Source organism: Papio anubis, chromosome 7 (assembly GCF_008728515.1).
Source record: "Papio anubis isolate 15944 chromosome 7, Panubis1.0, whole genome shotgun sequence".
Classification (NCBI taxonomy): Eukaryota; Metazoa; Chordata; class Mammalia; order Primates; family Cercopithecidae; genus Papio; species Papio anubis.
This window is the reverse complement of record NC_044982.1, coordinates 15,816,376-15,841,138: the sequence shown is the minus strand read 5'-3', so window position 1 is coordinate 15,841,138 and position 24,763 is coordinate 15,816,376. Positions and strand designations below refer to the sequence as shown.

Below are 24,763 nucleotides of genomic sequence, written 5' to 3'. Positions count from 1 at the left end.
CAAAGCCAGTGAAAACACACTACAATCCGTTTTGCTTACCCAGGACACCTGACACAGCTAACAAGAAGCAAGTTTACTTTAAATGTGCTTTGCTACCCTTTGTTTACAAAAGATGGGTAAATATTCCTAAAGCAACCTGCAGTAACTAATTGGCATCCCAGCTGGGCATGGTGGCACATGCCTATAATCCCAACACTTTGGGAGGCCAAGACAGGAGGATCACTTGAGCCCAGGAGTTCAAGGCTGCAGTGAGCTAGGATCGTACCACTGCATTCCAGCCTGGGTCACAGAATAAGACCTTGATTCTATAAAGAGGTAAAAATCCAAAATTGATGGACATGCCCAAATCAAGCTTCTCTGGCAATTCTGGCGGCAATGACTCAAGTAGGGAGTAACACTGTCTTCTCAGAAGGCTGAGGGGAACCCGAGGGTGAAGCCGTTTCTCTGCTGCTAGCTGGGCTGCGAAATGAATACCCTGTGCTACCGCAGTCAGACCAGTCAGTCCCACCTATTTTCTCTGAAAGTAACTAGAATGTTATCCAAACTCATGGTTATGCATCTTGAGCAGCATTTCCTTAAGCCAGCAGCCACTGTAAAGAAATGCCCTGCCTCCAAGCCCTGGCAATGTCCGGCTCAGTCATCTCCTTCTCCACAAACTCCCACTTCAACCAGGATGTGACCTTAATCTGGTCCCACTTTCAGCTGGTAAGTCAGCCAGGCATCGTCACCACTGGAAGTCACAATTTACCTCCTGCTGTTTGCCTGACGCTCCGTGAGGTGCTTCCATGTGTATATTTTTATTTGCTCCTCACTACTGCCCTATGAGGTGAGTGATACTCACTCTACTACCCAGATAAAGAACCTGAGACGCAGAGGAAGAAAGGGCTGGTTCCAAACCCGGCACCCGAGCTGCCCTCACACAAGCGCTTGCCGTGGCGAGGCGACTTAGAGCCCTCAGAGGCAGCAATCCTGGCCCTCTGAGGCTACTGTTCTGCTTTCACCCTCTGCGGAGCCTCAACAAGATGTTTTTTTCAGCCTTAACAGGCTTGTTGCTGCCACCCAGAGGGATAAGAGAAATAGATGTGAAATGGATCTGGGTACATTCCAAGTCGGACCGCGCCCAGAGACTTGGGACTGGGAGGCGGAGGAAGTTACCGGCCAGGATGACAACTAGCTGTTCTCTCCCGCCTCATAAGGAAAGAGGGAGTCCAGGAAGAGAAGAACTAGGAAGCAGGGGAAGGAAAAGATGGGAAGGAGAAGAAAAAGAGGGGTGGGAGAGGGAAGAGGAGGAGCCAGAAAGGGAGGCCGAGGGAGGAGGGGGAGGAGAAAGAGATGCTTTGTGACGCGCTGTAGGTGAGACCCAAGGGAAAGCCTCAGGAGAAATCACCAAACCAACAGAGGCTGGGAACTGGCTGTGGGCGATGTCCCATCCTGGAGGTCAAGTGCTCCCTCACAGAGGGAGGGCGATGGACAGTTAATCCCTCCCATCGACTCCCTCCACGCCGAGAGGCAGCACTTCCCACACAGTGGCACAGTGATGAAAGGACTGGAGCCCAAGGAACTGTGTGACCTGCAGCAAGGCACACCCCTGTGAGTCTAAATTTTTCTTAACAATAGGGGCAATAGTGCTCACACTGCCCACTGCACACGGTGGAGTGGCAACGCTGTGAGGACCAGTGACCATGAAGGACAAGTGTTTAAGCCAAAATGAAAAGCAGCCCTTGGATCTAACACATCAGAAGGGGCCTAGGAACTGGTCCTGGCATCAGGTTTTCTGAAAGAGATGCCCAAGTCCACCAGTTCAGCAGTGACTTCTGGAAAAGATGGGAGAGTCGTAGAAGAATCAGATTCAAGACTGCAATTCGGTGAGTCCTCAGGAACGACAACTAAAAAGCTAAGTATACATTTAAGTATATTTCTAAAGAAAAACATTGTGTTTCATCAATTCCATCTCTTATTGCCAAACTCTAGTGTATTTTCCTACTATTGAAAATCAGTTAATCCCGTCCATTATGTCCTTCCAGATACACAGAAGAAAACTGCAGAAAAGAAAAGGAATGAGACAACTGGGAGCAAGTACATGACAAGGAAGTGTGGGTGCTTAGGGACAGCAGTTACCTCCATTCTGTTCCCGCTTGCTGTAGGCATCCACTGACAAATGAGCCCTGGCCGTGGCCCTCAGGCCCTGAGTAGCCCACTGGTATGGATCAAGCCGCCCTGACAGCACTTGGCATATTCAAAATCTCCCAATGATTTTTCTCCTTGGTCCACATTCTGTGGCCCCCAAACCGGCCCTCACCTCCACCTCCTAAAAGTAATTCTTCACTACTGTTGTACCATCCCAGCCTTGAGCTAGCGGCAGCAGGGACTGCAGCTAGCAGGGACCTTTGAGAGTACCTGGCCCAGCGGGCTGGGCGTGGTGGCTCACGCCTGTAATCCCAACACTTTGGGAGGCCGAGGCAGGCAGATCCCTTGAGCTCAGGAGTTTAAGGCCAGTCTGGGCAACATAGCAAGACCCTGTCTCAAAAAAAAAAAAAAAGAGTGACAGTACCTGGCCCAAAATCTCATCACTGGTCTTTAGAGCCCAGAGAGAAGAGCAGGAGGACAAGAAAAGAGAAAACGCTTCAAAGTTAAGCAGTCCCTCAAGGCTACATCAACAGGCATTTCCTTGAACTTGAGTAAAGTAAAACAAAATGAGAAATGAGCCAGTAAGCAATCCGTGGCACGTGAATCCATCATCTAGTGCAGACCTCTCATCATTATTTTTTAGTTGGATTCCAGTGGGCAGCCAGTGTCTCAGGGCCCAGTAGTCTTCCTTTCTCCCCAAGGAACAGGCTTCAAAGATGAAAATAAATTATCCAACCCACTCTTATTAATCTCACACAAAACATTTTCAACTGAACGTACCGGTATGGCACTTCTGGGACCCCCAGGGAGATTAATTCCTGGGTCTGGACCTCCATATTAACACATACAGACACAGGGTAGAGAGAAGGAGGGCAAGGGCTGGGAGCTCCTCTGTGATGACCACCATTTGCCGTGAAAAGGGAAAAGCCACATCACTAGAAAAATATTCCATGTTCCCTCCCTTCTCCTTCTATTTATAACAGCAAAGAAAACAGAACTTCATCTTAGCTTAGGGGACGTGCGCCATTGCTCAAATGATCTCAATCAGTGGCAGATGAGATCGAATGCAAAAGCATCTTTGTACCAAGGCCATTGAGCAGCTGCAAACCTTGGGGTGTGTGTCACGGCCTTTTGTGGGCCATGTGGAGCTCAGTCAGAGGCCTCTGGACCAAAGCAGGCCTTCTCTCACAAGCAGTTTAATAGGACTTGAAAAATAGGCATTTATTTTCAACTAATGGGAAATAGATGCATGCGGCTCTGGGTCACTAGGCAGATGAAATCCCAGTTTCATGAGCTACACCCCAAGGTTTGAAGCTCTTAAAAATGAAGAAGGAGCAACTCCATTGTTCATTTTTCCAGAGCCTGGGGCTTAGGTCCCTTCTGCCATTCAAAGCACTACTGGACTAACTCTAGAGGAGGGGAATACGCCTCTAGGGGCCTCCCATGCAAAGCCTACAGGGGTGCTACAGAGGAACCAGATACCTACTGTTGGTCTTCATGCACATCTATCCTGCAGCACAATGTCAAAATAAGGGATAACTGAAGAGATTTGGAACAGAATCAGCACATTTCTCACAAGAGCAACACAAAAAGGAAAACAAACATCAAATGCACTCGAGAGCTGCCCCTCCCATTCATGTCCTCCAACCTTTCGTAAAAGGCTTTTCAAAGCCACACTCACTTTCATAAAAACTGGCTGAGATTTGGCAAATTCAATTCCCTGAATGATCAGCCCCTGAAAGGATGATGCTCCTGTGTGCCAGGATTTCCAATTCATTAACTTTTTCCTTAACAAATGGGGAGGCCCGTGCAGAGCCATTCATGGAGGGAGGGCGTGGGAAGGCGTGGCTCCCGTCAGGCCAACCCCACTGGTTTTGGGGCTGTGTACTTGTGACTTGGGTTCCCTCCCTCCCTTCTCCCACCTTCACATCTCATGGGAAAGCAAGAGAGCCATGTAGAGAAGAGACAAAAACAGCCAATGTTCATTCTTAAAAAAAAAAGTTCCAATGGTAGTTCATATTTAAAATTCCTTTATTATGATAACTAAACTGGAGACAGCATTGTAAGGCTTTCTACTTTCCTTCTTTAGGAAGTGGATTAAAAAAATGAAGAAGGCTTACCCATTTTTGAAATAGAGGACATGGGCTCTCTGAAGTCCTGTTTCTAGGAAAAAACCTAGTTCTTGATCGTGGGGAGCAGGGCCAGGCTTAGGGCTTCTGTTTTGAATATTAGAAAGTATTACCTAGAAGGGGAGAAAATTGGAAAACTAATCAGATGCACATCCAAGCCTACTTCCTTCAAACCCTATCTCTAAATGCACTGCACGACCTAAAAAACCAACTTCCTCACGCAAATATCAGTGCAGAGGCACAAGTGTAGAAGTGCAAGTATTAGAAAAGCAGAGAGAATGGTTCTACTAGACAGGAAGCAGCCAAGAAACCCAGGGGCACACAGGGCCCTCCTGGTACTGAGAGCTGAAGACTGGGGGGTCCTGATGAGCAGGTGGTGCCATGAGAAGCACTAGAGGTGGAGAGGCCCTGCTGAAGGCCAGGATACTGACAGGAAGGCTGGGGGACACAGAAGCAGGTCCTAGCAAAGGGCAGACTGCAGCTGCCACCCTGCACGAGCTTGATGAGCTCCAAGATGAGCTGATGAGTGCTGTGATCCACACTAGCCCTGGAATCAACCAGAAAAGGGCAGACTCGCCAGGCTCCAGAGCTGAGGGACATTGCAGCTTTGCAACCTGGTGAGGTTGGCTGTGTAGCAGCCCTCCATTCTCAAGGCGGGGAGCTGAGCAAAACACCCTGTCTCCCCAAACCTGACTTCTTAGCTTGTCAACAGATAATGGGGTTTTTAAAGGTTTAATTTGTTAGCCCTGCAAGAAAGACTGCCAACTAATCAGGAGGAAGACTTGCAAGTTGGGTTGGGTATACTGAGGCATAAACATGTAGCTGCTACTCTCTCTTTTTTTTTTTTTTTTGAGATGGAGTGTCACTCTGTTGCCCAAGCTGGAGTGCAGTGGTGCAATCTCGGCTCACTGCAAGCTCCGCCTCTCAGGTTCACGCCATTCTCCTGCCTCAGCCTCCCAAGTAGCTGGGACTACAGGTGCCCACCACCACACCTGGCTAATTTTTTTTTTTTTTTTTGTATTTTTAGCAGAGACAGGGTTTCACCATGTTAACCATGGTCTCGATCTCCTGACCTCGTGATCCGCCTGCCTCGGCCTCCCAAAGTGCTGGGATTACAGGCGTGAGCCACTGCCGCCTGCCTGCTGCTACTCTCTTTAAATTCACAAGTCAAAGTATTTCTCAGCGGAAAGCCTACTTGTGGCTCACATAAAAACCAATGTTCTCCAAGCATGCTGTCTATATTTGCTGAGAGTCAGCAGCTCTTCAAAAGACCCCGTTGTTTGCGAAACCCCAAACATCCTAGAGGTCTTGAAACCTTAGTCTCCAAACAGAGTGAAAGTAATTGCTAGCTCCCTAACCCGCAAGCTTTGGGGAAAAGAAAGGTAGATGGTACATGATAAACAAGACATTGAGGAATGAGGTGGGCAACCCTAGCTTGTGAACCAGATCCCAGCATCTTATAGAAATTGCCCAGCTCCGTCCTGACTTAGCCCTCAGCTCTGCACCCCCGACTCTCCGGGAGTTCCTCCTCTCTGGGAACCTCATTTCCACCCACTACAGGCTCCTCCACTCATCCGTCATGTGCCAGAGATGCACGCGGCACGATCCGAGCCACACGCCTTTCTCTCTTAGGTCTCTTGAGATGACCACATCCATCCCTAAGAGCCTCAAAATCATCAGTATGCTGCCAACGCCCAAGTTTATAGCTGTAGTCAAGACTTTCTCTGTGAATTTCAGACTCACGTATCCAACTGCTGCACTTGGAGGTCCAGCACGGAAACTTTTAAAAATCATCCTTCATTTGCTTTTTAGCATAGTTTTAATTTTGACATGCCATGATTATTTTAAAGCAAAAAATTCAGTACGGCACAAAAAAGAAAATAAAAAAATCACCTCACAATTCCATCACACAAAAATAACCACAGTTAACATTTATTGAACGACAATCCAGATATCTTTGGACACATGTATCAAGCAGAGAAAGACAAAAATCATTTTACAAAAAAAAATGAGATCATGTTATATATGCTAGTTTTAAATTTAAACCATTATATTTAATTTAGTTAAATTTAACAGAAGGAACTAAAGTGTAACCAAAGTTACACTTTAGAAAGTTTGTCCCTCCTAATTATTTCTCAACTATGTCTGTGACTATCCATTTCTACTACCATTACCTCATCTGAGCTGCCAGGACTTCCTGTCAGATTTCTATAGCCAGCCTCCTGAATGGAGTCTCCACATCCTCTCTTGCTTCCCTATTTCCCTCACTCTTTATAAGCAACCTGAATATACATACACACACACACACACACACACACATATGTATATATTTATAGTCTCATTCTGTCACCCAAGTTGGAGGGCAGTGGCATGATCATGGCTCCCTGCAGCCTCAACTTCCCAGACTCAAATGATCCTCCCACCTCAGCCTCCCAAGTAGCTGAGACGACAGGTGTGTGCCACCACACTCGGCTAATTTTTGTATTTTTTGTAGAGATGGGGTTTCACCATGTTGCCCAGGCTGGTCTTGAACTCCTGAGCTCAAGCAATCCAACTGCCTCCGCCTCTCAAAGCGCTGGGATTACAGGCATGAGCCACTGCGCCTGGCTCCTGAATAATTTTTCATGATCCAATCTGGATCTTGTTGCTCTTAGGCTCTTTTTCCTCTTTCTCATCTCTCAGACATCAGCTTGCTTCTGCTTCTTGCTTCCTCCAAAGGAAGAGAGCCTTTTCTAACAACCAGCATGAAGGAAGTCTGCCCTATTCGCCTGCCCACAGCGTCCTTTCCTATTCCTTCATTGCATTTGGCATTGTTATTTCTTCACTTGATTTCTGACTGTCTGTCTCCACTGTGCTACAAATTCCACAAAGTCAGAGGCCTCGCCTATTTTACTTACCCAGTGTCTACTGCAGTGTCTAGCGCAGGATAAGCATTCAATATACATAGAAAATGAATAAATTTTCTTTCTTTTTTTTTTTTTGAGACGGAGTCTTGCTCTGTCGCCCAGGCTGGAGTGCAGTGGCCGGATCTCAGCTCACTGCAAGCTCCGCCTCCCAGGTTCACGCCATTCTCCTGCCTCAGCCTCCCGAGTAGCTGGGACTACAGGCGCCCGCCACCTCGCCCGGCTAGTTTTTTGTATTTTTTAGTGGAGACGGGGTTTCACCATGTTAGCCCATGTTGGGATGGTCTCAATCTCCTGATCTCGTGATCCGCCCGTCTCGGCCTCCCAAAGTGCTGGGATTACAGGCTTGAGCCACCGCGCCCGGCCGAAAATGAATAAATTTTCAAGGCCAATCATAAATGCAGAGAAAAGGCAACAGGAAAGTAACCCGCTGTGTCTTAGGCACCATGTGGGTACGTGGCTATCTCATGTATTCCTCCACAAAAACCCACCGAGATACACACCATTATCCTCTCTTTACCAGATGGGAAATGGAGACGGCTCCACCGAGTGAGGTGCCCGAATCGTGTGACTTGAGAGCAGTGGAGCTGGTGCAGAAACCCAGGTCCCCCTGACTCCACAGCCCAGCTCCTTCCCCTTCATCTGTGTCTGCTTGCAGAGCAAAGTCCAAAACACAAGGGCAGCCAGGAGGTGGCTTAAGGTTATAAATGGGAAGAATGGGAAAGATGCAAGAGAAGTTTCGGAGGGACTAGCATAGCTCAGGGCTGACACTGAAGTCTAAGCATCTTGAACTTAATCCCTTTCTCACAAAAAGACTCCAACACATGGGCCTGGGCAGAAGCATTGTTTGGCAGTGCTGAAGCCACCACTTGTTCTGTGGATAAACACTTCCAGTGAGGAGACTGCCAACAGGCGTCCTTAACAAGCGCAGCTGGCTCTGGCAGAAGCAAGTACCCAATGACCGAGGAAGCACAAGGGAAGGGACCGAAGATTTCAGTCAAGAGACCAAGGCACGAGGTCTGGTTCTGACACTGCTCACCCACCATTCATGGACTTAGGACAACACCTCTGACCTCACAGACCTCCCCTGCCCTCATCTATATAACGGGGATAATAATACCTACCTCACAAGGTTGAATTGCAAATGAGAAACTTCATGAGCAAATATTATATATTATTATACAAATATTATAATCCTTAATGGAGCTATATTAACTGCATGAACAAATATTATACATTATTGTACAAATAGTATAATCCTTAATGGAGATATATTAAAGAGTTATCTTTAAACAGAAACAAAATAAAAATCTTTATTTCTTAACATCATTTTATAAATTATGATAATAAGGCATGAGAGAGATAAGACGGAAAATATTAGAAAGAAAGAAACAGGACAGGAGTGATGGCTCATGCTTATAATCCCAGCACTGTGGGAGACTGAGGTGGGTGGATTGCTCGAGCTCAGGAGTTCAAGACCAGCCTGGCCAACATGGCAAAACCCTGTCTCTACTAAAAATACAAAAACTTAGCCAGGTGTGGTGGCGCGTGCCTGTAGACCCAGCTACTCAATAGGCTGAGGCATGAGAACTGCTTGAACCTGGGAGGCAGAGATTGCAGTGAGCCAAGATTGTGCCACTGCACACCAGCCTGAGCAACAGAGCGAGACTCTGTCTCCAAAAAAGAAAGGAGGAAACAACGATGAAAATCATTCCACCGCATAGATCCACAGGCTGCAATGAGCTATGACCACTATCATTCTTTGAAAAGCATCAGCTCTGTTTCTATAGAAGAGTTCAGTATTGTGGACAATAACCACCATCCTTGCCATCCTCAACACTGCTATCCTTGTCAGCCTTCAAGATGCTGCTCAGGTGACATCTCTTCCAGGAGACATCCCTGAACTCCCACACTGGCCCAAGGCCTTTTCTGGAGCTCCCAGAGTTCTCTGAGACTTCCCACCGCAGCACTACTCCTGGCTAAGGACCTGTGTCCTCATGAGCTTCTTTTTTAATTTTTATTTATTTATTTATTTGTTTATTTTGGAGATGGAGTTCCTGTCACCCAGGCTAGAGTACAGTGGCACAATCTCAGCTCACTGCAGCTCCACCTCCCGGGTTCAACTGATTCTCCCAAGTAGCTGGGATTACAGGCATGTGCCACCACACCCAGCTAATTTTTATATTTTTAGTGGAGACGGGATTTCACCATGTTGGCCAGGCTGGTCTTGAACTCCTGACCTCAGGTGATCCGCCCGCCTCGGCCTCCCAAAGTGCTAGGATTACAGGCGTGAACCACTTAAGGGAAGGCTCTGTGCCATATCGATTCTAGTGCCCCTGCAGTCAAACAGTATCCAGAACATGGAAGGCACTCAATACATGATTGTGCAAGTGAATTAAAACATCACAGGCATTCTTATATGTTAAAATATAATTTCAAAATGATCCAGGCCAGGCACAGTGGCTCACGCCTATAATCCCAACACTTTGAGAGGCCAAGAAAGGTGGATTGCTTGAGACCAGGAGTTTGAGACCAGTGTGGGCAAGATGGTGAGACCCTCATCTCTACAAAAATGTTTACAATTAGCCAGGTGTGGTGGTGTATACCTGTAGTCCAAGCTACTGGGGAGGCTGAGGCGGGAGGATTGCTTGAGTCCAAGAGCTTGAGGTTGCAGTGAGCTATGATCACACTACTGCACTCCAGCCGGGGTGACAGAGTGAGACCTTGTCTCAAAAAAAAAAAAAAAAAAAAAACCTTTTCACAAAACTAGAAAAGATCTGAGAATAAAACCACCTACTGGCCAGGTGCAGTAGCTCACACCTGTAATGTCAGCACTTTGGAAGGCCAAGGTGGGTGGATCGCTTGAGGTCCAGAGTTCGAGACCAGCCTGGGCAACACACTGAAACCTCATCACTTTTTTAAAATAATTTTTTTAAAAAAACCTACTAAAGTCTATAGAACAAAAAATATTCACAAAATAGGAAGAGGGTCATAGATGACAGGAGACTAAACATAATTCTCCAAATTAATGTATGGAATTAAAAATTCAACCAAATCCCAAAAGGATTTTTCTTGAACTTAACAAAATTATTCTAAAATTTATCTGGCAGTATTAGAATGAGATAAGAACAAAAGATAATCTGAAAATTAAAAGTAATGAGTAGTTACTAATCATTTAAATGTTAAAACCTACCATAAAGAAATGCGTATTAAACAGTGTCATGTTGGTACAACACAGATTAGTGCAACAAAATTAAAAAGCCAGAAATTACTGTAGTATCCAGAATTTTATCGAATGACTAAAAATATATGACAGAAAATATGAAAAGGAAAGATCATCTTAAAGTAGCACTGAAATTTGGGAATTTGGGAAATTTTAATTTTAATTGGGAAAAATTAATTTAGAGCTATATATATATATATACACCAAAATGAACCCCAACTATATTTGGAAATTAAAAGTTTTTGTATGTTTGTTTTTGTTTTTAAAGGTTTCTCTGCACATAGTGAAAAAATTGTGGTTTTTTTTTTTTTTTTTAAAGGGGGAGGAGGCCAGGCGCGGTGCCTGTGATCACAGCACTTTGGAAGGCCAAGATGGGTGAATCACGTGGTCAGGAGTTCAAGAGCAGCCTGGCCAACATGGTGAAACCCGGTCTCTACTAAAAATACTAAAAAAAAAAAAAAAAAAAAAAAAAGGCGGGGGGCGCGAGTGGGAAATGGGGCCAGGCTTGGTGGCTCATGCATGTAATCACAGTACTTTGGGAGACCAAGGCAGGAGGATCACTTGAAGCCAGGAGTTCAAGACCAGCCTGGACAACAAAGTGAGAACCTGTCTCTACAAAAAATTTAAACAGAGGCCAGACACAGTGGCATGCGGCTGTAGTCCCAGTTAACTGGGAGGCTGGGGCAGGAGGGACAGGAGGATCTCTTGAGCCCGGGAGTTTGAGGGTGCAGCAAGCTATGATCATGCCACTACACTCTAACCTGAGCAACAGAGCAAGACCCTGTCTCTTTAAAAAAAAAAAAAAGTGTATATATATACACACACACATACATATATATGGAAAATGGTTGAAAATTATCAAATCCTAGAGAGGTTTATTCCAACATTCAAGTTTTAAAAACAGAAAAATAAAATATAATTAAAAAGATAACCAGATTCAACTATATACAGATTCAAAATTTATAAGCAACTTAAACATGGAAAATTACTGGTTAGGAAAATATTCAGAGCAAATATGATAGTTAACATACTTATGACATAGTTTATTCAAACTGTAAGAAAAACAACACTTCCAAAAATTAGACAAAAAGGATAAGCAGACAAAAAAGGGTTAAATATAAAGTTACCACATGACCCAGAAATTCCACTGGTAAATATACTGAAGAAAACTGAAAACATACGTCTACACAGGAACCTGCATACAAATATTTATAGCAGCATCATTCATAATAGCCAAAAAGTAAAAGCAACCCAAATGCATATGAATTGGTGAATGGATAAATACAACATAGTACATATCCACACAATGGCACAATGATTTAAACAATGTAAAGAAACAAAGTACTGATACATGTTACTACATGAATGAATTTTCAGAACATGATGCTATGCCACAGAAGCCAGTCATAAAAGATCATATATTGTATGATTCTATTCTTTTCTTTTTTTGAGATGGAGTCTCTCTCTGTCACCCAGGCGGGAGCGCAGTGGCACAATCTCAGCTCACTGAAACCTCCACCTCCCAGTTCAAGCAATTTTCCTGCCTCACCTCAGCCTCCTGAGTAGCTGGGATCACAGGTGCCCACCATCACACCCGGCTAATTTTTGTATTTTTAGTAGAGACGGGGTTTCACCATATGGGCCAGGCTAGTCTCGAACTCCGGACCTTGTGATCCACCCGCCTCGGCCTCCCAAAGTGCTGGGATTACAGGCGTGAGCCACTGCACCCGACGTATGATTCTATTTCTATGAAATGTCCAGAATATGCAAATCTACAGAGAAAGACAGCAGATTAATAGTTGCCTAGGGCTGGGGAGGCTGGACATAAAATGGGGATTGACTGCTAATGAGTGCAAGGTTTCTTTCTGAGGTGATGAAAATCTGGAATTAAATATTGGTGATGGTTACTGAACTCTGGAAATATGTTGAAAACCAGTGAACGATTTAAATGGGTGAATCGTATGGTAACAGTGATGCTATTTTTGAGAAAAGAAAATAGAAATATAACTAGTATATAACTAGTATATACTACTAGTAATATAACTAGTATAAAAAAAATTTCAACCTCACTGGTAATCGAAAAAATGTAAACTAAACTTGCAAAGTATCATTTTTATCTAGCCATTTTGGTAAAATAACTTTTAAACAATAGCAGCCCTGTCAAGGTTGCAAAGAAACCACTACTCTCCTATACGGGCATAGGTAGAAGAAATTAGTAGAGGCCAGGTGCAGTGGCTCATGCGTATAATCCCAGCACTTTGGGAGGCCAAGGTCTTGAATCACCTGAGGTCAGGAGTTCCAGACCAGCCTGGCCAACATGGTGAAACCCTGTCTCTACTAAAAATACAAAAATAAGCCGGGCATGGTGGCAGGTGCCTGTAATCTCAGCTACTTGGGAGGCTGAGGCAGGAGAATCGCTTGAACCCGGGAGGCGGAGGTTGCAGTGAGCCGAGACCACGCCATTGCGTGGTATATATACTAGTATATACAGCCTGGGAGACAAGAACGAAACTCCGGCTCAAAAAAAAAGAGGTTAGTGTAACTTGTAGAAAGCAACTGGACACAATACATAGTAACAAGAATAGTAAAATACTCCTCAAGGCTGAGAATTTGTCCTTAGGGAATAACATAAAGCAAGAGAAAAAGCAACCCGAAGGAAGTTGGCGTGGAAGCATTATTTACAACAGCTTAAACGCAACAATAGGTTCATCGTATTGCAGAGGCCACACATGTGAGACCAGCCTGGGCAACACAGAGAGACCTCATCTCTACAAAAATAAGAAAATTAGCTGGGCATGGTGGTGTGTGCCTGTGGTCCCAGCTACTTGGGAGGCTGGGGTAAGAGGATTTCTTCGGTCTGCGAGGTTGAAGCTGCAGTGAGCCAAGATTGCACCACTGCACTCCAGCCTGGGCGACAGAGTGAAACCCTGCCTCAAAACAAAACAAAACAAGAAAACACAGACAGAAAATATATAAAAATTAAAATAAGTAACTGCTCTTGCCTGGTATCCAGACTCTCCCAACTCAGTTTTCACTGTGTGGTAGCCTCCTAATCCAGGCTCCCAGATAAAGGGCTCAAAGTCAGAAGTGCCTAGAGCAGAAGTAGCTGCCTAGCCAGTCAGTTTCTGGACATCTCTTGAAGGAAATATTACATCAAGCTAAGTAACTGTCCCCTTCTGGCTTCGGCCTGAGTGAAAAGGTAGGCCTGAAATGGGAAGGAAAGGAGGCATCGGCCTTTTCTTTAATGTCTCACATTTTAAAGTCAGAAGCACAATCACCTGGCCCTCTAGAGACACAGCTCCGCCTTTCTCAGCAGCAGCACTGAGTGCTTTTCCTAGGACACCTGGTTCCAGTTCAAGACCTGCAGTAACCTGCATCTAATCCAGTTCAGAATCCTGCATCTAATCCAGTTCAGAATCCAACACCTCAGCAACATCACTGCAAGTCCCTCCTGCCAGGAGAACATAATCCACTCAAGGCATGGCCAGGCTGCCAGTGAAATCTAGGTGGGGCACTGTAATATTTGGGGACCTGGTGTTTCTTCTAGAAACTTTAGCACTAAAACAGCCAATAAAATGTTATGGGTACCCCATAACTTAGCATTAACTTCTTTTCTAAAATAGGGTGTAGAGGAATGAACTGTCAGCAGAAGGTCAAGTTCCACTCTGGCTCTACTCCTGCTCAAGAGAGCCATAACTAGCTGGTTGGCTGATGCGTGAAAAGGACAGAGACAGGATTATTTCATCTGCCAACAGCAGGGCTCATATTATGATATCCAAGGGTGAAGTCATCTTTATTCCCATCACTGCACCACTAGAAGCTCCTTGCGGGGCAGATAACTTTATTTACTGTTGGCATAATGCTATCATCTGAAGATAAACTAATCAAGGCCATCCTATGCCATTTCTAATTCTATCTGCTCTAATGTAACTTATTTGGTTAAATTATTTTATTTGCTCGATTTTAGGGGTAGTGTATCTGTTATTCCCCTTCAGAAAACAAACTATCAGAGACTATTCGTAGGTTTCCCTGTGACTCTGATATAACAAAAACAACATTAAACAAATCTTTGATGCACACAGCTTTCCTTTATTCCCATTTTCTTGGCCCCGCCTCTGTGTCTGGAACCAGAGGGCAGAGGAAACCTGGAAAGCTCCTAGGTCCTGCCTGGCACATGCTGGTGCTCTCAGCAAGGGCCACTTCTCTCGCTCCAGGAAACCAGGCAAGTCAGGCAGAATGAGCCCCGCCCTGGAAGCACACAGAAACAAACCAAGGTCAAACGACCAGGAGTGAACAGAGAAGTCTAGACACGGGGACTCCAGGCAAAACGTTGTTCCACTGGCTTCAGCACAAGAAAGGAAAGGCAAATTCTCATGAAAAAATTATTGCGTAAACATTCCCCTGAAATTATTTAACTTTTTTTATTTTTTATTTTTTTGAGATGGAGTCTCACTGTGTTGCCCAGGCTGGAGTGCAGTGGTGCAATCTCGGCTCACTGCAATGTCCGCCTCCTGGGTTCATGCGATTCTCCTGCCTCAGCCTCCCAAGTAGCTGGGATTACAGGCTCCTGCCACCATGCTCAGCTAATTTTTGTATTTTCAGTGGAGACAGGGTTTCACCATGTTGGCCAGGCTGGTCTCAAACTCCTGACCTCAGGTGATCTGCCCACCTCATCCTCCCAAAGTGCTGGGATTACAGGTGTGAGCCACCACACCCGGCCTCTTTAACCTTTTTAACAAAATAGTATGTTTATAATATTCTAGATTTTAACCTAAATATCTGAAATTGTCTGAAGTTAAGAAAGATTCTACAGCCAGGTGACATAGGAACAGATAAGAGCAAGAGAGCTGACATTCACTGCACGCTGACAATGTGCTGGGAGGCACATACGTTAACCCACCTCACCTCACAGCAGCCTCATGGCAACTAGGACTACAGTTTTACAGACGAGGATCCTGAGATACAGAGAGGCTGAGCAACCTGCCCAAAGTCCCACAGCTAAATGGGGCAAGGCCAGGGTCCCAACACTGACAATCACTCCCCGCAGTGCTCTGCAGCCTCCCACAGCTTCTGTCAGCTGCCTCGAGGAGAGGTCAGTCAGTCCTCGTTCTGAAGTGTCACTGCCCTTCAGGAAACCAACAACTCAGAACATCCCAGAACGTCACTGAACATCCCCACTGCCAGAGGAGCTCAAAGAACAGCACTCCCTCAGAAGCACCATTCTGAAAAGTCACTGGTCACAACACCCCCAGCTGTCTCCAAAAATCCTCCCCAAATTTTACTCTTGCTAGTGAATAAAGTTCAAAGCCAGTACTAACAAATAAAATGCCCAAAGTCCCCAGCAAGCAGAAGTTTCTTCACTCCAGAATGGCAGGGAAATGACAGGGCACCATGGAGAGGCCGCCTCCGCCCAGCAGAGCAAACAGAACAGCGTGTGTGATTACCTGGTAGGGCTGCTCCCAGAACAAAGCCCTATTTGCCTTGGCTTGCTCAAGGCTTTTATCGGATTCCATTCCCTTTTCTGTTTTCAATTCAACATAATTCTTACTGAGTTCAAAATTAAGTCAATGAAGTTCAAAATTTAAAAAAAGAAAAAGGCCAATCAAGTATCTCTTGCATAGCACACAACCATCTTGCCACATAAAAACCCGCGAACTTCCACCAAGCCCGTTGGTCACCTAAGGAAGGTTATTCTCCCCGCTAACCTTCTGCTTAATCAACAGTTAATTTCTTGAGTACTTACTACAGTCAAAATAGATGTTGGGTTCATTCAATCTCTCTCATTGCTAATATCTCAGCTTGCTGAAATCTGGGGAGGTCCAAACTGGTTTCCCAAAAAAGAAAACTCATGCTGAAAAATCAGAGCCAGAAATTTGAAAATCACATAACTATGCTGAGATTTAACCTTAGGCTAAAGAAGCTGCTTCCCAAATGCTACCAAAAGCTAAAGCTTACTTGGTCAAATAAAACACACTTACTGACTTTTTTTTTTTTTTTTTTAAGTGCAGTGATTCAATCATAGCTCACTGCAGCCTCAAACTTCTGGGTTCAAGCAATCCTCCCACCTCAGCCTCCCAAGTAGCTGGGACTACAGGCACGTGCCACCATGCCTAGCTAATCTCTTTTCTTTTCTTTCTTTCTTTTATTTTCTTTCTCTCTCTCTCCTTCCCTCCGTTCCTCCCTCCCTCCTTTCTTTCTCTTTCTTTTCTCTCTGTCTCTCCTTCTCTCCCTCCTTTCTTTCTTTCTCTCTCTTTCTTTTTTTGTAGAGACAAGGTCTCACTATGTTGACCAGGCTGATCTTAAACTTCTGGCCTCAGGTGATCCTCCTCCCTCAGCCTCTGAAAGTGCTGGGATTACAGGCATGAGCCATCACACCCAGCCTTATTGAGCACTTTCTCTAAGTAAGAGTGTGGTGAAATGACATGCTTTTTCTTTGTTTGCAGCTGCCTGGGAAAATGAAGTGAGCCAGCACTAAACTAGGTGTCATGTGAGTTGTGTTCTAAAACTAGTTTTAGGCCTAACTTTCTGTGTGTGCCTGGGCTCTCCCTTTGTAGACCTCAAGTTTCTTCTCAAAATCCACATCCTATGATCACCATTTCCCCAAAATCAAAGAAAAGGATTTCTTTTAAATCCTACAACTATACAAGTCTCCTTCATGGTCCTGCTGAAGAACCCAGCACTGAATGGGGCGTTGTGAGTGAACATAACAGAAGTGTATTCAGATCTACCAATTCCTACATCACTACAGACATATGTAACAGATGAGCCTCCTTTCTCCCAGCCAGGAGAAGACGGCTCCAAAGTGACAGGGCTGGACAACAGTGGAGAGTAAGCAGCAAGATAGGGCCCTAAGTGGTCAGGGCTGTGTAGTCAGCGGGAACAGCTCAGTTGGGATAAGCAGACTTCTCCACTGCCAAACACGGGCCATCAAGGAGGCAGACAGTGGAAATAATGGGGGTTTTTTAAGCAGCCTGGATGATCATTCCTTTAAAGCTCATATCATAAATTCTGAATAACAACAACAACAAATTCTCTTCTCATAGCAACCTTCTGATAGAACATAATTTTGGCAAGACAGACATGTATCTTCCTGAATTCCCAGATATCTTAAACCATGGCTTATAATCCATTCTGGTTGAGGCCAGGTCAAATGTTATTCCCATCACTCTCTCCACCTCTCCTGCTGTGATTCTCACTCTCATCTCCCTGCCTCCTAAAAAGGCAATTCTGATGCACATCATATGCACCAACACATGACAACACGATTTATGAAAAAAAGTTACTTCCTGTCTGTTCATTTATAAAGTAACAAAAGCTAGGGAGACTCTGGCAGTCTCTCTCTCTATTCTAACCCTTATAAAAACAAGGAGCCCAGAAAATTGCTGGAAAACAAGACCTCCAATCATTGTCAAAGTCTCACAGGATTTCTAATCACTTCCAACACTCTCGTAGGGTACATCTCTGGGTCTGAAGGGGTCAATAGCAGTGTCCTTGGTGAGAACGCCAGGAAACACTGCCAGCAACAGCAACTGCTAGGAGCTATTGTTATTAATAAAAATAAGTGACATTTACCAAGAATCCAATATGTTCCTGAATCTGGGCTAAGTGCCTTTATTCACAAGACCTTATGTAATCCTCACAAAAACTTCATGAAGTAGGAACTATGATTATGTTCTTTTTATGGATGGAAAAACCGAGGCTAAGAGGTGAAGAAACTTAGTAAAGAGCAGAACCCAAAGATGAGAATCTGAAACAGGCATATTGCCTCCACCTCCCTGGCCCCATCCAGCTTCCAGCCTCCAACCTCCTCTGTCTGAGGCTGCGAGCTCAGAGCCCCGAGCTCACTCGTTCTCTGCTCAGAGGCCCTCTTGTCAGCTGCTCTTTTCCATCACCCATACCACAGGCGAAGCGCTGACGGCTGAGAGCAGACCATCCCTGATGGTCTCCAGGGATACTTGACATACTCAGCTCAGTCCACTTTGGTCCACATCCCCAGCAGACCTTAGCCACATCTGTCAAGGTAAAGCCTCCCAAACCCCAGACGAACAGATCTTGGCATAGTTCATACAAGTACAAATGAAGCTCAACCCATTTTATTAGGAAAACAGGGGTGGCTGGCCAGCTTCAGGGTGCTGAAGGTATGAACAGATGCACACTGTCATTTCTGCTCAGAGGATGCTAAAATGCTTCGCAAACACTGAACCATTTAGTTTTCTTTCTTTCTTTCTCTCTCTCTCTCCCTTCCTCCCTCCCTCCCCCCTCCCTCTCTCTCTCTCTCTCTCTCTCTTCCTTTCTTTTTGTAAGATTGAGTTTAGCTCTTTTGCCCAGGCTAGAGTGAAGTGGTGCAATCTTGGCTCACTGCAACCTCCAACTCCTGGGTTCAAGCAATTCTCCTGCCTCAGCCTCCTAAGTAGCTGAGATTATAGATGCCCGCCAGCACACCTAGCTAATTTTTGTATTTTAAGTAGAGACAGGGTTTCACCATGTTGGCCAGGCTGGTCTTGAACTCCTGACCTCAGATGACCCACCCGCCTCAGCCTCCCAAAGTGCTAGGATTACAGGCGTAAGCCACCACGCCGGCCCAACCATCTGTTTTTCATAAGGTACAGCAATCACTACCATCCTCTCCTTGGCTTTAAGGAGTACAAGTGAAGCTTTGCACAGAGAGACAGACAAATTGAAAGCTTCCTAGAGATTAATCACAGCTGTCCCCTATCTGATTTGGGGGAAAAAGTTATCAGGAACAAACACATGGTCCTCACTTACCCTTTCTATCTCTTGGAGGTACAGGAGTGCAATGTCCCCTGCTTTCTCATAACAGGTGATGACATCCTGTTCCCGGTCCACATGGAGATTACTGGTAGAAGAAGAAATAGGCAGCTTCTCCAAACAAAGTCCTTAAAAAAATCAGACGCAAAAACTGAGTGAGTTTTTTTTCATAAGACTTCATTTTTAAATATTGCTCTAGAGGGCCAGAAGATGGTTGTAGAATATCATGTTGTTTGCAAATAGACAGTTTACGTCCTCCTTTTCAATCTGGATGCTTTTTATTTCTATTGATTGCCTTATTGCACTGGCAGGAATCTCCAGTACTATGCTGAATAGAAGTGGCGACAGCAACTACCAGCCGTGGTGGTGCACACCTGCGATCCCAGCTACTTGGGAGGCTGAGGTGGGAGGATCGCTTGAGCCCAGTAGTTCCAGACTGCAGTGAGCCATGACTGCACCACTGTACTCCAGCCTGGGCAACAGATGGAGACCCTGTCTTTCATAAAAAAAAAAAGAAGAAGAAAGAAAAAGTGGTGAGAATAAATATCCCTATCTTATTCCTGATCTTAGGGAGAAAACATTCAGTCAGAAAGCATTAAGTTTGAGATTGTAAGTTTGTCTTAGACACCCTTTACCAGGTTGAGGAAGGTGCCTTCTACACCAATTTTGCTGAGAGTTTCTATCAAGAATCAATGTTGGATTTGCTCAAATCCTTTCTCCATGTTCATTGAGACAATCATATAGCTTTTTCACTTTTAGTTTTTAAATGTGGTAAGTTACATTGACTGATCATTGAATGTTAAACCAACCTTCCTTTCGCAGCAAAAACACCACTTGGCCAGATGAATTATCCTTTTTTATATTTTTGTATTTGATTTGTTAAAATTTGCCTTCAGTTTTTTTTTTTTTTTTTTTTTTTTGGAGATGTAGTCTCACTCTGTCACCCAGGCTGGAGTGCAGCGGCACAACCTCAGCTCACTGCAATCTCCACCTCCTGAGTTCAAGCGATTCTCCTGTCTCAGCCTCCCAAGTAGCTGGGACTACGGGTGCATTCCACTATGCCTGGCTAATTTTTTTTTTTTTTAATTTTTAGTAGAGATGGGGTTTCACCATGTTGGCCAGTCTGGTGTCGAACTCCTGACCTCAGGTGATCTGCCCAATTCAGCCTCCCAAAGTGCTGGGATTACAGGTGTGAGCCACTGTGCCTGGCCTCAAATTTTGTCATTTATGTTTCTGAGGACTATTTGCCTAAAGTTTCCTTGAAATGCCTCCATACCTGGTTTTGATATCAGGTAAATACTAACCTCACAAAATGACTTGAGAAATACTCCCTCTCCTTTGATTTTCTGAGAGTGTTTGTGTAGAATTGATATTATTTTGTATTTAAATGTTTGATAGAATTCACCAGTAAAGCCATCGGGACCTGGAGTTTTCTTTATGGGCAGCTTTTCAATTACAAATTCTGTTTCTTTGATATAGGGTCATTCAGATTATCTCTTTCTTCTTGAGTGAGCTTTAGTAGTTTATATCTTCCAAATAGTTTGTCCATTTCTTTTGAGTTGTCAAATTTATTGGTAGAGAGCTGTCCATAATATTCCATAATCCTTTAGTACCTGTAGAATCTCTAGTAGATGGCACCTCCCTCATTCCTGATATTGGCAATTTCTATCTTTTCTTCCTGATATCAGAGGTTTGCCAATTTTACTGAAATTCTCAGTAAAGATTTCTTGATTTCATTGACTTTGGTTTCATTGATTTTTCTCTATCCTTCTGTTTTCGATTTCATTTATTTCCACTCTGATCTTTATTATGTCCTTTCTCCTGAATACATTGGGCTTTATTTGCACTTCCTATTCTAGTTTCTTGAGGTGGAAATTATTAATTTTGGACCTTTTTTCTTTCCTAATATAGGTATCTAGTGTCCGCAATTTCTCTGTAAGGACTGCTTTAGCAGCATCCTACAAATTTTGATATTCAGTTCACAATATTTTCTAATTTAACTTTTGCTTTCTTCTTTAGAAGTGTGTTATTTAGTTTCCAAATATTTGGGAGTTTTCCAAGATCTTTCTTTTACTGATTTCCAAGTTAATTCCATCATGATCTGTGCAGTAAAGGGCTGACTTAGAGCTTTGGGATGTTTAAACCCTGTACATTCCAAAGGGAGGACTGGCCCTTACCAGTTCCTGGGAGAAAAACTCTAAGCCCTCGGAATATCCTACCTGACAAGTGTCTTTGTTTATTTGGGGCCTTAAGCCATACCAGATAGTTTATGCTAACAATGTCATTTAAGGCAGAGGACTACGGCCATGCTGTATCAGTCTGATCTCTGGAGGGGCTGGAGACTGACTAAGGTCAGTAACATGGGTGCTCCATGCCTATATGACTGACCCCTAATAAAATCCCTGGGCACCAAGGCAGCTCAGGTGATCTTCCTTGATTGGCAATATTTCAAAAGTGCTGTCACACTTCACTGCAGGGAGAATTAAACACTGTCCATAGGACTCCACTGGGAGAAGAAAACCGGAAGCTTGAGCCTGGTCTCTCCTGAATTCTGCCCTATGTGCCTTTTTGCTTGTACTGATTTTAATCTGTATCCATTTGCTGTAATAAACTGTAACCATGAGTATAACAGCTTTTCTAAGGTATGAGAGTCTTTCCAATACATCAATGCCTGATGGTAGTCTTGAGGACCTCTGACACTGTCCAGAGAACACACTCGAAGTCTCCTAATTTTGTTAAAACTTGTTTCTGACCCTGCATATGGTCAATCTTGGTAAATGTTACATTTGAAAAGAATGTGACTCTGTTGTTGTTGGGTGGAATGTCATATAAATGTCGATTAGGTCAAGTTGGTATATTGTGTTGTCCCAAGGCATCTATATCCTTACCAATCATCTGTCCACTTGCTTTATCATTTATTGAAACACGGATATTGCAATCCCCAAGCATAACCGTGCATTTGCCTATTTCTCCTTGAAGTTCTATCAGTTTTTGTTTCATGTATTTTAGAGCTCTGTTATTAAGATCATAAACCTTTGGAATTGTTATATTATTTTGATGGACTGACATCTTTGCTCTAAAACCTGCTTTGTCTGATATTAATATAGATACTATAGCCTTCATTTGATTAGTGTTAGCATGGTAAATTTTTTCATCCCTTTACTTTTAATCTATTGTGTCTTGGTATTTAAAGTGTATTTCTTGTAGCCAACAGAGTTGAGTTTTGTTTATTTTCCAATCTGACAATCTCTACCTTTTAAATAGGGTATTTAGGCCGGGCGCGGTGGCTCAAGCCTGTAATCCCAGCACTTTGGGAGGCCAAGACGGGCGGATCACGAGGTCAGGAGATCGAGACCATCCTGGCTAACACGGTGAAACGCCGTCTCTACTAAAACATACAAAAAACTAGCCAGGCGAGGTGGCGGGCGCCTGTAGTCCCAGCTACGTGGGAGGCTGAGGCAGGAGAATGGCGTGAACCTGGGAGGTGGAGCTTGCAGTGAGCTGAGATCCGGCCACTGCACTCTAGCCTGGGTGACAAAGCGAGACTCCGTCTCAAAAAAAAATAAATAAATAAATAAATAAATAAATAAATAAATAAATAGGGTATTTAAATCATTTATATTTAATGTAATTTTTTCAACAGATAGATTTAAATCGACCACTTTGCTATTTGTTTTTCATTTGTCCCATCTTCTATTTTTCCTTTTTCTCCTTTTATCTGTCATCTATTTGAGAATTTTTACATTTTATTTTATTTATTGGCTTTTCACTAAAATTGTTATTTTCTATGTCAGTGATTGCTTCAGGGTTTAATTTGGCATAGTCTACTTTGTTTTGTTTTGTTTGGGATGGAGTTTCAACTCTGTCGCCCAGGCTGGAGTACAGTGGTGCGATCTTGGCTCACTGCAACCTCCACCTCCTGGGTTCAAGCGATTCTCGTGACTCAGCCTCCCAGTAGCTGGGACTACAGGTGCGCAAAATCACACCCAGCTAATGTTTTTTCTTTTTTTAGTAGAGACGGGGTTTTACAATGTTGGCCAGTCTGGTCTCGAACTCCTGACCTCAAGTAATCCACCTGTGTCGGCTTCCCAAAGTGCTGGGATTACAGGCTTGAGCCACCATGTCCAGCCCCTACTTTAAATGATATTATACTACTTCACATATAGTATAAGACCTTTACAGTTGCATACTTCCATTTCTCCCCTCCCAGCCTTTATTATCTTATGTACATTTTATTTTTACACAGGTTAAAAAGCTTACCCTATGTGGTTATTATTTTTGTTTAGTCAATTTATTTAAACATTTAGATCATAAGGAAAAATTCTTGTTTATTCACCAAATTATAATTTCCAGCTGTCTTTGTTCTTTTGTGTAAATTCATATTTCTTCCTGGTATTAACATTTCTTGTGGGGTAGTTCTGCTCCCGCTGATTTCTTTCAGCTACTCTCTGCCTTGAAAATGCTTACTTTAGCTCTAATTTTAGAGAGAGATTTCACAGAGTATGGAATTCAGGGTTAAGTTTGCTTTTTTTCCCCTCCATTACTCTCAAAGGTGCTGCTCCACTGTATTCTCACTTGCATGGTTTCTGACAATAATTCTGCTATCACCCTTATGTTTGTTCATTTGTATATAATATGTCTTTTTTTCTGGCTGCTTTTAAGATTTTATCTTTATCACTGGTTATGAGCAATTTAGATTATGAAGTGCTTGGGCTTTGTCGAGCTTCCTGGAACTGATGGTTCATAGTTTCCATAAAATCTGAAAAACATCCAGCCATTTTTTCCTTCAAAAATGTCACCCTCTTCCTTCCTTACGGGACTTTACATACATATTAGGCCATGTGAAGTTGTCCTACAGATCATTTATGGTGTTTCCACTTAAAGAATAATAATTTTTTTTTTTTTTTTTTTTTTTTTTGGTGAGATGGAGTTTCACTCTTGTTGGCCAGGCTGGAGTGCAATGGGTTCAAGCGATTCTCCTGCTTCAACCTCCCGAGTAGCTGGGATTACAGGCATGCACCACCACGCCTGGCTAATTTTGTATTTTTAGTAGAGACGGAGTTTCTCCATGTTCGTCAGGCTGGTCTCAAACTCCTGACCTCAGGCAATCCACCTGCCTCAGCCTCCCAAAGTACTGGGATTATGGCGTAAGCCACCATGCCCGGCCAATAATAATAATTTTTCTTTCTTTCATTTTGGATAATTTCTATTGCTATGTCTTCAAGTTCACTAATATTTTCCTTTGTAATGTCTAATCTGCCATTAATCACATCCAGTGTACTTTTCATATCAAACATGGTAGTCTTCATCTCTAGAAATTTGATGTAGGTCTATTTTTATCATCCACATCTCTACTGAACTTTCTGAAATAAGGAATATGGTTCTAATAACTTTCAATGGCCCTCCAGCCTAGGTGCTCAATGTTCATTCTCTTTCCAGTTAGCACCAATGTTGTTTATGCAATTGAAAATAATCAATAAGTAGCCTCTCTCTAGTGTGAACTGTTATAACCTCTTGACATTTTCATTGGAAGAGAATATCAATAAAAGGAACAAATTCACCATTTGCCAGAATAGTTCCAAAGCTACTCAAAAGCAAATCGCAAATTTGGA

General features: G+C 43.7%; 1 protein-coding gene across 7 annotated transcripts in view; it reads right to left on the bottom strand.

Annotated features, from left to right (window-relative positions):
- TTC7B (tetratricopeptide repeat domain 7B) overlaps nucleotides 1-24,763 on the bottom strand; it is a 275,212-nt gene that overhangs the window by 186,289 nt on the left and 64,160 nt on the right. For 6 of the 7 annotated variants that reach the window (XM_017961461.3, XM_017961462.3, XM_003902158.3 and 3 more), the window contains 2 exons: nucleotides 19,149-19,279; nucleotides 4,248-4,369 (listed from right to left, as the gene is read on the bottom strand). In XM_017961461.3, coding sequence (XP_017816950.2) covers nucleotides 4,248-4,369; nucleotides 19,149-19,279 — 253 coding nt within the window. Of the gene's footprint in view, nucleotides 1-4,247; nucleotides 4,370-19,148; nucleotides 19,280-24,763 lie in introns of those variants that run through there. The other variant, XM_031667912.1, reaches the window with a different exon arrangement.